The sequence below is a fragment of the Salmo salar genome, chromosome ssa01, assembly GCF_905237065.1.
Source record: "Salmo salar chromosome ssa01, Ssal_v3.1, whole genome shotgun sequence".
Classification (NCBI taxonomy): domain Eukaryota; kingdom Metazoa; phylum Chordata; class Actinopteri; order Salmoniformes; family Salmonidae; genus Salmo; species Salmo salar.
Genome location: NC_059442.1, coordinates 127333413 through 127347474, shown reverse-complemented (window position 1 = coordinate 127347474; position 14062 = coordinate 127333413). Strand labels below are relative to the sequence as shown.

At 41.7% G+C, this 14062-nt stretch overlaps 1 protein-coding gene across 2 annotated transcripts in view; it reads right to left on the bottom strand.

Moving 5' to 3' along the window:
- LOC106561104 (contactin-associated protein-like 4) overlaps positions 1–11974 on the bottom strand; it is a 206707-nt gene extending 194733 nt beyond the window's left edge. For both annotated transcript variants that reach the window (XM_045688516.1, XM_045688526.1), the window contains exon 1: positions 11698–11974. In XM_045688516.1, the coding sequence (XP_045544472.1) occupies positions 11698–11782 (85 nt within the window). In that variant the 5' untranslated portion in view covers positions 11783–11974. The remainder of the gene's footprint in view (positions 1–11697) is intronic.
- Positions 11975–14062: the final 2088 nt, after the last annotated feature.

Here is a 14062-nt window from a genome sequence, read left to right as displayed (position 1 = left end):
TTAGTCAGTGGCAGCCTATATATATATATATATATATATATATATATATATATATATATATATATATATATATATGTTTTAATGGTTGGAGGCACCCCCGCCTTGCACTAAGCCACTGCTTAGAACTAACTATAATATAAAACGGTATTGAAAATCATACCGTAAAATCATACTATTTTTCTAAATACCCTGGTATACGGTATAAGCAACATATTGCCCAAGCCTGAAACAGACACAGAGACTGCTACACTTCCAGAAGACCCATCGTACACATAATGGTTTACTCTGTACACTAGAATTAGTTAGTGCAGAACTCAGCAGCAGCATATAAATTCACACACATGTTGTAAATAAATCTCTTATTTTAACCATACTAATTAGGATTTTGTCATAACATAAATTAAGTGAAATATGACTCTGATAGTCAGTGGCAGCCTGTACTCCATTAAACAGTTAGATGTGTCCCAAATAGCACCCCATTCCCTTTATAGATCACTTTATAGATCACTAGCTTGTAGAGCACTGAAGAGAAGAGAAGAGAAGAGAAGAGAAGAGAAGAGAAGAGAAGAGAAGAGAAGAGAAGAGAAGAGAAGAGAAGAGAAGAGAACAGAGCTGGAAGAAGAGGGTTCCTTTTTTAAAGTTTTGACCCAGATTTGGCACTGGGTCAGCCTTTCTGCCTGGCATTCCCAAGGGAACCACTGGGGAGTGAAATAGGGGTACAAGCTCAGAATGTGTCAGTGAAGGGCTGGGAGCTGGAGGGTGACCACCAGGCAAGGCAAGATGCGCTGACCGATTCTCAGAGTGCAAATTAACTATATTTATTTAATGGAACCAACAACCAAAAAATGATGGGCCTTATAGTAAAGACATGCAATTAACCGGTAAAAAAATGCATTACCTTTTAATTTGGTATGAACACTGTCAGTCATGACGTTTTCATCTTATTGTCAAACAAATCACTTAAAAAAAATTGAATTAGCATGTTCGTACACTCCAAAATAAATCCATCATCCAGACAGTGCACTTTGCACTCACACCATTTGATGAATGGAAAGAGAAATCTGTTACAAAACACCAAAAAGTGTAATGACATTTGGCAGTTATCATTGGGTCTGCACTCTTGTAGCCTGAATTAATTGATGCGTCTTGCTGACAAAAGGACCTTTTTTGTAGAAAGAAAAGTCCAGACACCTGAAAAGGAGCTGAAATATGGGACTGTCCGGGGATGACAAGTGCAGACACATGACACAGAGGTGGGTAGTTTTCATTTCATTTGGAATAAGCTTTTATTTTCAAATGTACCACTGTAGCAGTACGAATTGCATTTTAAACAAACAGGGTAAATAATAACATTATTTAGAGATCCCCCAACCTAACTTCGATTTTTGTTGCATTTAGGGGAGCTCATCTCTCATTCAGGGGGGTTTAGCCCCCCCTGGCCTCCCTGTAATTCACACTCTGCCGATTCTCCTTCTTCTCTGCCCTTTCCACTACAACTGCTCAATGGGAAAGGAACAGTGCCGCTACTTTGGACCCGAAACGTGTTGGTTTTAACAAAAACACATTTTTATCAACTTCAAATGGCATTGCATTTGCAACGCCAGGATAGTAGGTTTGATTCCTGAGACCACCTGTGCGTAAAATGTTTGCACGCATGACAGCTTGATCTGAAAATGTAGTCAGAGGCGCCATAAGGGTTGTGTGCGCAGAAGACAAATTGAGCTCTGTACCGCATCGCCGTGCGCCTCACAAATTTTGTAACAATGCGGAGGGCTCCGTATAGCTCCGCATTGACATGGGAGGTCCTGTATAAACACAAACACACTTCCTTGACAAATTCCTTCACAACAGCTCTGCTCAACAGCTCTGCTCAACAGCTCTGCTCAACAGAACTGCACTGCTCAGCGAAGAGCAAGAAGTATGAATGCCCTGACTTCTGCAGAGGCCGTATAACCGTAAATGCTGCATGGTCAATGCAGATGTTGGATTGACTATGCAGCGCCTTTAAGTCGCTTTGCTTTGGATCAAAGCACCTGCTAAATGACATATATTATATTATGAAATTCAACAACTCTTCCAAAAGTGGAACTTCATAAAATGCTTATTTTATGTTAAAAACAATTCTTTTAACAATAAAGAAGCATTTCTATCATCTTCCATTGTCCTCCTAGAGTTGCAAAATTGTCTTTCCACTACACCTCCTCAGACGTCAAACTCTGTTCTCTACATAAGGCTCCTGACTGTAGCCTTTAATACGAATGACTAAAGTAAATAATTGAAAGAGAACGGCTCTCCAGTTGGGCTGGTCTGTGACTTACTGACACGTTTCCCGGTCAGAGGAATAAGGCAACTTCGCAGAGAGTTACACACATTAAGAAACTTTATTTCCAGAGGACATATGAGAATGGATGTGGTTATGTATAAACAGACATGAATGCAATGAATAGGCTGTACACAATATGATAGCACAATGAGAGCAATAATGGTATTGACAAATGAAGGACTGTATAAAACTATAGCATAAGCAAGGACTGTATAACACAAAGCACAACTACTATGACCAACTAATAATACTTACAACAGTAAACAATAGACACACAAGTTACAATAGTTACACCAACTCACTTCTGTCCACGCACTCCATCACACATGTCCACTTGGAGAGAAACTGAGGAGGCTGTTTGACCTGAGCAGGTAAGAGTACTGTCAGTTGTCCGGTTCCCAACAACCATCTGACCCTAGCAACCTATCAGTGGCCAGGTCACAGTGACCCCTAGCAACCTATCAGTGGCCAGGTCACAGAGGTCACTGGGAGTTTGGGAACACAATTTCTGATCCCTCAGTCTCTCTGCCAATGTCAGGGAATGTGTGGAGTGAGGTGTGAGATGTGATAACAGTGGAACAGCACCATTGGCAGTGGGAATTATCTACAATAATGAATAGAAATGACAGAACAGATACTGTATTGGGAACTTATCTGTCAATCTGATCATTACTTTGATGATTCCATGTCTTTCTGCCAGGCGACTTGGACATGACATTTAAGGTCAATGCTTTAATCATTGCAAACAACAGCAGGCAACAAGAACAATATCAGCTATGGAACAACAACCCTGTTGTTGTTGAACACAAGATGATTGAAAGATTTTTCTGGTCACAGGTTCATTATAGTTACAGTGGGACGCTTTCACAAATGACATCACCTAGCTCAACTGCATATACAGGAGTGTAGTACTGATAGCTGCTGGGTGAACGGTAGGTGAATGATAGCAAATGGCTGAATGGTAGGTAGCACACCCGTGCCTTTTCCCTGTCTCAGAGTCCCAATCCCAAATAGCACCCTATTCCTGTGGGCCCAGTTAAAAAATAGTGCACTAAATAGGGAATAGGGTGCCATTTAGAAAGCATACCCTGTCAAATGTCACAGCTGTAACATACATAAGTGAAAATGGAAAATAAGACCAAGCAAATCAGGTGTTGAATGATGACTGTATGAATGTGAAACAAATCCAGCCTAATCTGTAGAAGCAAGGTTGAATATTCTAGTTATGACAGCAAAGTAGAACTGAAGCTAACATAAGCTGAGAGCACAGTCGGACACACTATGAACAGTGCCACCATGACAGATATTTGGTCCAGTACCAACTCATCTACGATGATGAGGGCTGTGTGATGAATGTGTCCATTTTGAGGGTTCCAGTTTTTTGAAGAATTTTGCCTTGAGCTAATACAGAATTGCATGGGTCAGAATCAAAGATGGACTGCCGTTTTATGTCAATTTCCTTGCTTAAACACTGCTCTCTCCGTTAATAATCTGGATTCATGACTGCTAGAGCCAGCCTCAAGTTCACACAGTAAAAAAGACCAGCGCTACCCGCCGCTACCATTGTGCAACCTTGACTTCATAAGACCCAATTCATGCCTCGACTTCTCCAACACACATTTTCATAAATTACAGTAAAGAAGAAAAATGAGCCCGATTTATTCTCTCCTCGCTATCCACTTTCCCCTTCCGTCATTCAGTCTCTATAAGACGCCACCTCTCTCATGAATCATAATGGACAATGGGCTTTGCAGGGAAATACGTACGTCACACAGACATTTGCACCAAATTGTTTTTATTCACTGCTTTATGTTCTTCACAATACAAACAACCAGCTCATTGAAAAGTTAAACAATTCCGATGAGGCAGGGAACTGTGTGCTGCATTTGAAGCAATGAAGCACCCGGTTGGTCGGTTTACTGGCCAAATATACATAATTTCCAGTCCAGGCATATTTATTTACCTGATTAATAACCCCTGTCTGTGGGAAATAGTCGAGGTAGAGTGGATGAGGAGGGTGTCATTGCCTGAAGTCTAAGGCTGTGTCGCAAATGGCACCCTATTCCCTACATAGTGCACTACTTTTGACTAGAGCCCTATGGACCCTGGTAAAAAGTAATGCAATATAGGGAATAGGGTAGCATTTGGGATGCTAACAGTCTAAATTAGAGGAATAAAAAGTTTCCCTGCAGCCTCAATCACAAGCCAAACTCTCTGCTTGTTCCTAAACACCTTGGGGACACATTCAGCTGACTCACAGCCAAAGTGGGCATCTCTGTCGATGGTTTGCTCCTGCCCTCGATGGTCCACTGTAATTCATTATGTTGCCTGTATAGTCTGACTAAAAAGCCTACCGACATCACAAATATGAAGCTTAATAAAGACCCTGGAGCGACATGAGTCTGGCAAGTGAGTTGGTGTAATCTGCCATTAGGCCGTGATTAGAAGGAGTGCTCCACTGACTCCAGATCCGAGGGGGGGGGGGGGGACTCTGTATAAATTTTTTCCCCCATCACTACTACTTTCCCACAACCTATGTGACAAACTGTTCCACTGCCAGCAAACATGACAACTCCATAGCTGGCTGGATAATGGTGCTGTCCTTTTAGCACAGCAGAGTGACTAGCACATTCTCCTTCAACTCTCCTTTACATCTGTCCATGAACAAATTATGGTGCTCATATGAGTTTTGTGTTAACGAGAGTTGAGAGATGCAGGATTATCAACTCTCAATCACTTTCTGTCTGTTTACTGTGAGCTGTTAAAGAGATTAGGAGATATTGTCCTCTCTCTCTCTCCCTACCTCCTTCTCTGTCCCTCCCACCCTGTCTCTTTCTTTCTCTCCGTCTCTCTCTCCCCATCTCTCTCTTTCTTTATCTCTGTCTCTCTGTCTCTCACACATACACACACAGATGGTAAACTACTGTACTGTACCACCACTGCTAATAGAGAAATGCTTCTACAAGAGGCTCTTTACATGGTTTATGCAGAGTAGCCTACTTCTCAACTCATTATTTTGATGATATAAACTTGTCTCATGTTTACTGTATTATATATTGGGTCATATCAAAAAAACTTGAGTTGTGCATCAACTTCATTAATTATTCATCCCATATGGAATAGAAGTGATTCACATAGCTGTGTTTTAGGCTCTTAATTGTAAAGGACGCTGGGTACATGCATGAAAAAAATGACCAGTGAAAATGGGTCACTCGAACGAGTGAACTATAAACAGTGGGTCTCCAGCTGAGAACTACTGAGGTTCTACCCCCTGGCTACAGCGGCTACAGCCCTGCTTCTGTAGTGTTCTCTCTCGTCTTGGGGTTTCTATCAAAACACTGCAGAGCTCTGATTAAGCCTGATGCTCTCATAGACCCTCCACAGATACGAGGGTAGCCTCGGAATAATTCAGGGATACTCTAGTCCTTATACAATACACAGTACACTGTGCAGTACCCCCCATCTTCCCTATAAACAGCATAACCAGCCAGGGAGACCTTCACCTGATAGTGAAGGTCGAGTGCAGATGCTCTCATGAAATAGCCTCCGAATATTTTGAGATACGCATTTTCTACAACATACGGTATAATATGGACAACCTCACAAACCGCATATGGTAGACCTTAATCTGACAGTGGAGGGCGAGGGCAGACGCTCTCATGAAATAACCTCAGAATATATTAGGGATATGCATCCTTACACAACAGGCAGTACACTATACAGACCCTCTGATGAAACGAACAGCTACTCATGCAATATGTGTATGTGATCGCTACGAGAATTTAACCCAAAACATTTGCATTGCTAGCAACCCACTCTTACCAACTGAGCCACACAGGGTCTTAAATTCACAGTGGAGGGCCGGCCCTCTCATGAAAACTACAGACTACTGAACGGACTACTCAGCCATATGCAGGCAGTGTATGATGAGTCAGCAAGTTGTTTGATGATACATCCTGTCAATATGCATCAAAGTCCTGGGCTACGTCCCAAATGGCACTCTATTCCCTACATAGTGCACTACTTTTGACCGGAGCCCAATGGGCCCTGGTCAAAAGCAGTGCACTACAAGGTGCCCTTGTGACACAAATGTCTTCTCCATCTGCAGATGGCCATGGACTGAAGCAGCCAGGTGATACCTTTAGAATACAGCTGACAAGATACAGTTGAAGTCGGAAGTTTACATACAGTGAGGGAAAAAAGTATTTGATCCCCTGCTGATTTTGTACGTTTGCCCACTGACAAAGAAATGATCAGTCTATAATTTTAATTATAGGTTTATTTGAACAGTGAGAGACAGAATAACAACAAAAAAATCCAGAAAAACGCATGTCAAAAATCTTATAAATTGATTTGCATTTTAATAAGGGAAATAAGTATTTGACCCCTCTGCAAAACATGACTTAGTACTTGGTGGCAAAACCCTTGTTGGCAATCGAAGAGGTCAGACATTTCTTGTAGTTGGCCACCAGGTTTACACACATCTCAGGAGGGATTTTGTCCCACTCCTCTTTGCAGATCTTCTCCAAGTCATTAAGGTTTCGGGGCTCACGTTTGACAACTCAAACATTCAGCTCCCTCCACAGATTTTCTATGGGATTAAGGCCTGGAGACTGGCTAGGCCACTCCAGGACCTTAATGTGCTTCATCTTGAGCCACTCCTTTGTTGCCTTGGCCATGTGTTTTGGGTCATTTTCATGCTGGAATACCCATCCACGACCCATTTTCAATGCCCTGGCTGAGGGAAGGAGGTTCTCACCCAAGATTTGATGGTACATGGCCCCGTCCATCGTCCCTTTGATGCGGTGAAGTTGTCCTGTCCCCTTAGCAGAAGAACACCCCCAAAGCATAATGTTTCCACCTTCATGTTTGACGGTGGGGATGGTGTTCTTGGGGTCATAGGCAGCATTCCTCCTCCTCCAAACACGACGAGTTGAGTTGATGCCAAAGAGCTCCATTTTGGTCTCATCTGACCACAACCCTCTCACCCAGTTGCCCTCTCAACCATTCAGATGTTCATTGGGAAACTTCAGATGGGCATGTATATGTGCTTCCTTGAGCAGGGGGACCTTGCAGGCGTTGCAGGATTTCAGTCCTTCACGGAGTAGTGTGTTACCAATTGTTTTCTTGGCGATTATGGTTCCAGATGTCTTGAGATCATTGACAAGATCCTCCCGTGTAGTTCTGGGCTGATTCCTCACTGTTCTCATGATCATTGCAACTCCACGAGATGAGATCTTGCATGGAGCCCCAGGCCGAGGGAGATTGACAGTTATTTTGTGTTTCCTCCATTTGCAAATAATCGCACCAACTGTTGTCACCTTCTCACCAAGCTGCTTGGCGATGGTCTTGTAGCCCATTCCAGCCTTGTGTAGGTCTACAATCTTGTTCCTAACATCCTCGGAGAGCTCTTTGGTCTAGGCCATGGTGGAGAGTTTGGAATCTGATTGATTGATTGCTTCTGTGGACAGGTGTCTTTTATACAGGTAACAAGCTGAGATTAGGAGCACTCCCTTTAAAAATGTGCTCCTAATCTCAGCTCGTTACCTGTATAAAAGACACCTGGGAGCCAGAAATCTTTCTGATTGAGAGGTCAAATACTTATTTCCCTCATTAAAATGCAAATCAATGTATAACATTTTTGACATGTGTTTTTCTGGACATTTTTGTTGTTATTCTGTCTCTCACTGTTCAAATAAACCTACAATTAAAATTATAGACTGATCATTTCTTTGTCAATGGGCAAACGTACAAAATCAGCAGGGGATCAAATACTTTTTCCCTCACTGTACACCTTTGCCAAATACATTTCAACTCAGTTTCACAATTCCTGACATTTAATACGAGTAAAAATTCCCTGTCTTAGGTCAGTTAGGATCACCACTTTATTTTAAGAATGTGAAATGTCAGAATAATAGTACAGAGAATGATATATTTCAGCTTTTATTTCTTTCATCATATTCTCAGTGGTTCAGAAGTTTACATACACTCAATTAGTATTTGGTAGCATTGCCTTTAAATTGTTTAACTTGGGTCAAACGTTTCGGGTAGCCTTCCACAAGCTTCCCACAATAAGTTGGGTGAATTTTGGCCCATTCCTCCTGACAGAGCTGGTGTAACTGAGTCAGGTTTGTAGGCCTCCTTGCTCGCACACGCTTTTTCAGTTCTGCCCACAAATTTTCTACGGGATTGAGGTCATGGCTTTGTGATGGCCACTCCAATACCTTGATTTTGTTGTCCTTAAGCCATTTTGCCAAAACTTTGGAAGTATGCTTGGGGTCATTGTTCATTTGGAAGACCCATTTGCGACCAAGCTTTAACTTCCTGACTGATGTCTTGAGATGTTGCTTCAATATAGCCACATCATTTTCCTTCCTCATGACGCCATCTATTTTGTGAAGTGCACCAGTCCCTCCTGCAGCAAAGCACCCCCACAACATGATGCTGCCACCGCCATGCTTCAAGGTTGGGATGGTGTTCTTCGGCTTGCAGGCCTCCCCCTTTTTCTTCCAAACATAACGACGGTCACTGTGGCGGTCACTGTATTTTTGTTTCATCAGACCAGAGGACATTTCTCCAAAAAGTATGGTCTTTGTCCCCATGTGCATTTGCTAACCGTAGTCTGGCTTTTTTATGGCAGTTTTGGAGCAGTGGCTTCTTCCTTGCTGAGCGGCCATTCAGGTTATGTCGATATAGGACTTGTTTTACTGTGGATATAGATACTTTTGTGCCTGTTTCCACCAGCATCTTCACAAGGTCCTTTGCTGTTGTTCTGGGATTGATTTGCAGTTTTCGCACCAAAGTACATTCATCTCTAGGAGACAGAACGTCTCCTTCCTGAGCTGTATGACAGCTGCGCGGTCCCATGGTGTTTATACTTGCGTACTATTGCTTGTACAGATGAACGTGGTACCTTCAGGCATTTGGAAATTGCTCCCAAGGATGAACCAAATTTGTGGAGGTCTACAATTTTCTTTCTGAGGTCTTGGCTGATTTCTTTTGATTTTCCCATGATGTCAAGCAAAGAGGCACTGAGTTGGAAGGTAGGCCTTGAAATACATCCACAGGTACACCTCCAATTGACTCAAATGATGTCAATTAGCCTATCAGAAGCTTCTAAAGCCATGACATCATTTTCTGGAATTTTACAAGCTGTTTAAAGGCACAGTCAACTTAGCGTATGTAAAGTTCTGACCCACTGGATTTGTGATACAGTGAATTATAAGTGAAATAATTTGTCTGTAAACAATTGTTGGAAAAATTACTTGTGTCAAGCACAAAGTAGATGTCCTAACCGACTTGCCAAAACTATAGTTTGTTAACAAGAAATTTGTGGAGTGGTTGAAAAACAAGTTTTAATGACTCCAATCTAAGTGTAGGTAAACTTCCGACAACTGTAAGCCAAGCATGAGGTGAAATGAGGACAGATAGTTGAGTAATTAGCATCAACATATGCACTTGTCAGGCAGAACAAAGTTGCATATCACTATAAAGTGTATTTCCGTTAAATTAGAATGTCACTAATATTGACGTTTTGTAAATGTGCCGATTTGTATATAATACATACTGACATGTAAGCATAAAAAAACGCAGTTATGTAATTTATGTTTGACCCCTACATGATAACATCTCTCCCACCAGTGGAATTGTTGGAATTGTAGTTTTTATGTTAGATGTGATATGATGGGTGGAGTTGTTGCTTTACAAAGATATGGAATATATATTATATGTGTGTGTGTGTCTGTGTAATGTGCTTGGCTGGATATGGAGAATCAGGCAGTGTCTGTGAAACAGCAGCAGACTCTGTGTCCCCAACGGCACCCTATTTCCTACATACTGCACTACTTTTGACCAGAAGTAGCGCACTATATAGGGAATAGGGTGCCATTTTGGGACATAGAGGGCACTGAGTAGCAGAGCAGTGCAGGCAGTGAAGTGGAGGGCCAGGGGCTTGCAAAGCTTACAACCATCTGCTCCAATTACAATACAGATGCATCTCATTACAGTTCCAACCACCAAACCTCTCTCTCTCTCTCTCATACACACACATGTGTGCACGGAAACACACACACACAGACACAAACACACACACACACACAGGCTCTCTCACACACACACACACACACACACACACACACACACACACACACACACACACACACACAAATGTTTTCGTATCTTCCATTGTCTCTGAAATTCTGTTTTCTTGACATCTGTAGTTGCCTACATCCTGTAATGCATTTTGATTGATGCAATGAACATGTCTCCCTCACTTAATCTCGTGTATATATCAACACACACACACACACACACACACACACACACACACACACACACATTTCGTGGATCATGCCCTTAAAACCAAAACACTGGTTTCAGTGAAGTCATCCACCTTTGATGGGAATCAGCAGGAATCACATTGTACTGTGCGCTGCACTGATGTCCAGAGAGGGTTAGTTTCCGCACCAGCTTACTAGACCAGTTTGTTCTTATTCACACACACACCATTCCGTGGAACCCCGTTCAAAAGAGCTTCTTCAGTGCATTTTACGCAGTATGTGGAAAATCCAGCCTATAAAGTGGTCGAAAATAATACATACATTTTCCCATCTGGATGTTGGTTAACTCAACCTATAGGCTATTATGTGCATTTGCCATGTTTGTGAAATTAGTCTTTATTGAATGGTATATCTTGAACTGTCTAATTGTAGCATACCCATTGTTTACACTGGCGTATTTGTTGTAGCAAGTACAATTTGCGGGACTAAGCACTGATACCAAGACCATTCCACTTAACCACAGGGATATAATAATAACAACAGCTGCTACATTGTAGTACACTGCTCTGCCCTGCACTGCAAACTCTGATAGCTCAATCCATGTTTCGCTTTGACACACTGGATGTGCTTGCTGCGCATTTCTGTCAAGTGAAAGCATCATCATCAACGGCCGGTATCCTACACACATGGCTAAGGGGAAAGCTCAGTTTAATCAATGACAGGGTGGGCAATAAAGGATTCTGGAAAACATATTTAAGCACTCAGCAAAAGAGGTTTAACACATTATCTACAGAGGATTGTGGGTGTCCAAACGAATAAATAGCAATAATGTCACTGCTGACAGTAGCAATCTGTCAAAAAAAGTAGTCTAGGCGAATATCCCTCGTCAAGGTAGACATAATTAAAGTAAAACATAAGCCACTATATTAAATCACCCAGACTACATACAAGCAAAGTAGGCTACACAAAGCTGAGAAAAAACTTGTTGTCTTTAAAATATCAATACTTGCAAATTCCAAGCCATCCCTCTCCATTCACTCAAGCAGCAGGTCCGCAACGGTGTGTGCGTGTGTGGAGAAAACACACGGTGCTCACCTTTTCCAATTGCCCCATATGAACAGCAGAAAAGGACTGCTAGCTGTAAAAGCATTCCAGTGTGTCTTCTGGACTCCAAATCCATGTTCGAAACGAAAGGATGCTACTGGAGGACAGAGCCCTGTCCTGTCCTCTAGATCCGTCAATTAATCGCGCGCCTGTGCGTCTGCTCTGTCCTGTGCAGTGCTCTGCTGCTCAAGCCATCCAACTGCTGCCGAGTCCGACTCGAGGAGGAACAGTTGAATGCATTCTTTGTGGAGTGCTCAGAGAGAGTGTGAGAGCAGGCTAAGACACACCTCTACAGCCCCAGCCTCCGTTGGCGTTAAGTCAGCAGCTTTTAAAGTGTCCACTAAGCAATGCCTTCAAGACCAAAAATTCCTAGGCTGCGTCTCAGTTATAGGTATGGTGACATCATTTAGCCCAACATTTAGTCTGAACTACTGTATGAGTTTATATTTTAATGAAAGGTATGCGGTGGCTGTGAGGATGCATGGATGATGGTTTTTGTATACATTGCCATGGAAGAACTGGATATGTTCAGCTTCCAGTAATTGTGTAGAGATCTTTGTGACATGGGGCCATGCATTATCATGCTCAGTAGTGGAAAAAGTATCCAATTGTCATACTTGAGTAAAAGTAAAGATAACGTAATAGAAAATTACTCAAGTATAATTGAAAGTCACCCAGTAAAATACTACTTCAGTAAAAATCTAAAAGTATTTGGATTTAAATATAATTAAGTATCAAAGTAAATGTGATTGCTAAACTATATTTAAGTATTGAACGTAAAAGTATAAATCACTTCAAATTCCCTATAGAGGGCACCATTTTATATATTTTTTTAATTTTTATTTACGGATAACCAGGGCCACACTCCAACACTCAGACATCATTTCTAAAAGAAGCATTTGTGTTCAGTGAGTCCGCCAGATCAGAGGCAATAGGGATGACCAGGGATGTTCTCTTGATAAGTGCATGAATTGGACCATTTTCCTGTCCTGCTAGCCATTCAAAATGTAACGAGTACTTTTGGGTGTCAGGGAAAATGTATGGAGTAAAAAGTACATTAAAGTTGTACAGATACCCCAAAATAGGACATAGGTAGTACTTCAAAGTATTTATACTTAAGTTCTTTACACCACTGATCATGCTGAAACATGTGATGGCGGCAGATGAATGGCATGACAATGGGCCTCAAGATCTTGTTACGGTATCTCTGTGCATTTAAATTTCCATCGATAAAATGCAATTGTGTTTGTTGTCCTTAGCTTTTGCCTGCCCATACCATAACCCCACCTCCACCATGGGTCAGTCCATTCACAACATTGACATCCTTGGCTGGTGTGGGTACATGTGGTCTGCGGTTGTGAGGCCAGTTGGACATACTGCCAAATTCTCTAAAATGCTCACTAACAGGGATGTAAACACATTTTTGTCAAACATTTTAGAGAAATGAGCTTTTTGGGTGCATTGAACATTTCTGGGATCTTTTATTTCAGCTCATGAAACATGAGACTAACTGTCACGTCCTGACCAGCAAAGGGGTCATTTTGTTATTGTAGTTGGTCAGGATGTGGCAGGGGTGTGTTTGTTTTGTGTGTTTCGTTTTTTTTTGCGTTATGTTCTATGTTAATATATTTCTATGTTCGTTCGAGTTCTTATATTTCTATGTTTAGCTAATTGAAGGTCCTATTTAGTAGGGGTGTTTTTCCATGGGTTTTGTGGGTAGTTATTCATTGTATAGTCTATAGTACCTTACAGGACTGTTTTTCGTCGTTGTTTTGTTTTGGTTTCCTTCTAATAAAAGAAGATGAGTATTCATATACACGCTGCGTTTTGGTCCACTTTTTACAATGAACCTGACACTAACACTTCTCATGTGGAGTGTATATTTCGTTCAGCGTGTTTTATGGAAAGAATGTGTTGTATGTTTCTGAACAATGCACCATGCTGCATTGTACACAAATAACTGAGCGGCTTAATCGGATAGCTTAATCAAATCCCCTCACTCTCCAACTAAACCAGGAAACATGAACACCTCTAAAACTGTAAGGACAAACAAAGTAAGTACTTACATTTCTTTTGTTTAATTTTACCGTTAATTTGTAGGACATGGAGAATAGTTCAGTGACATAATGCATTGTCTGCAGCCAGCTCAAAAAAACAATGTCCTAGCTGAGTCCTCCATAATGTTTCCATAATAGCTTTTAATGCGTTTTTTGGCCACGTGCACCAAAACTTGACACACACACACACACATACACACACACACACACACACACACACACACACACACACACACACACACACACACACACACACACACACACACACACACACACACATAATATATATTCCATCTCTT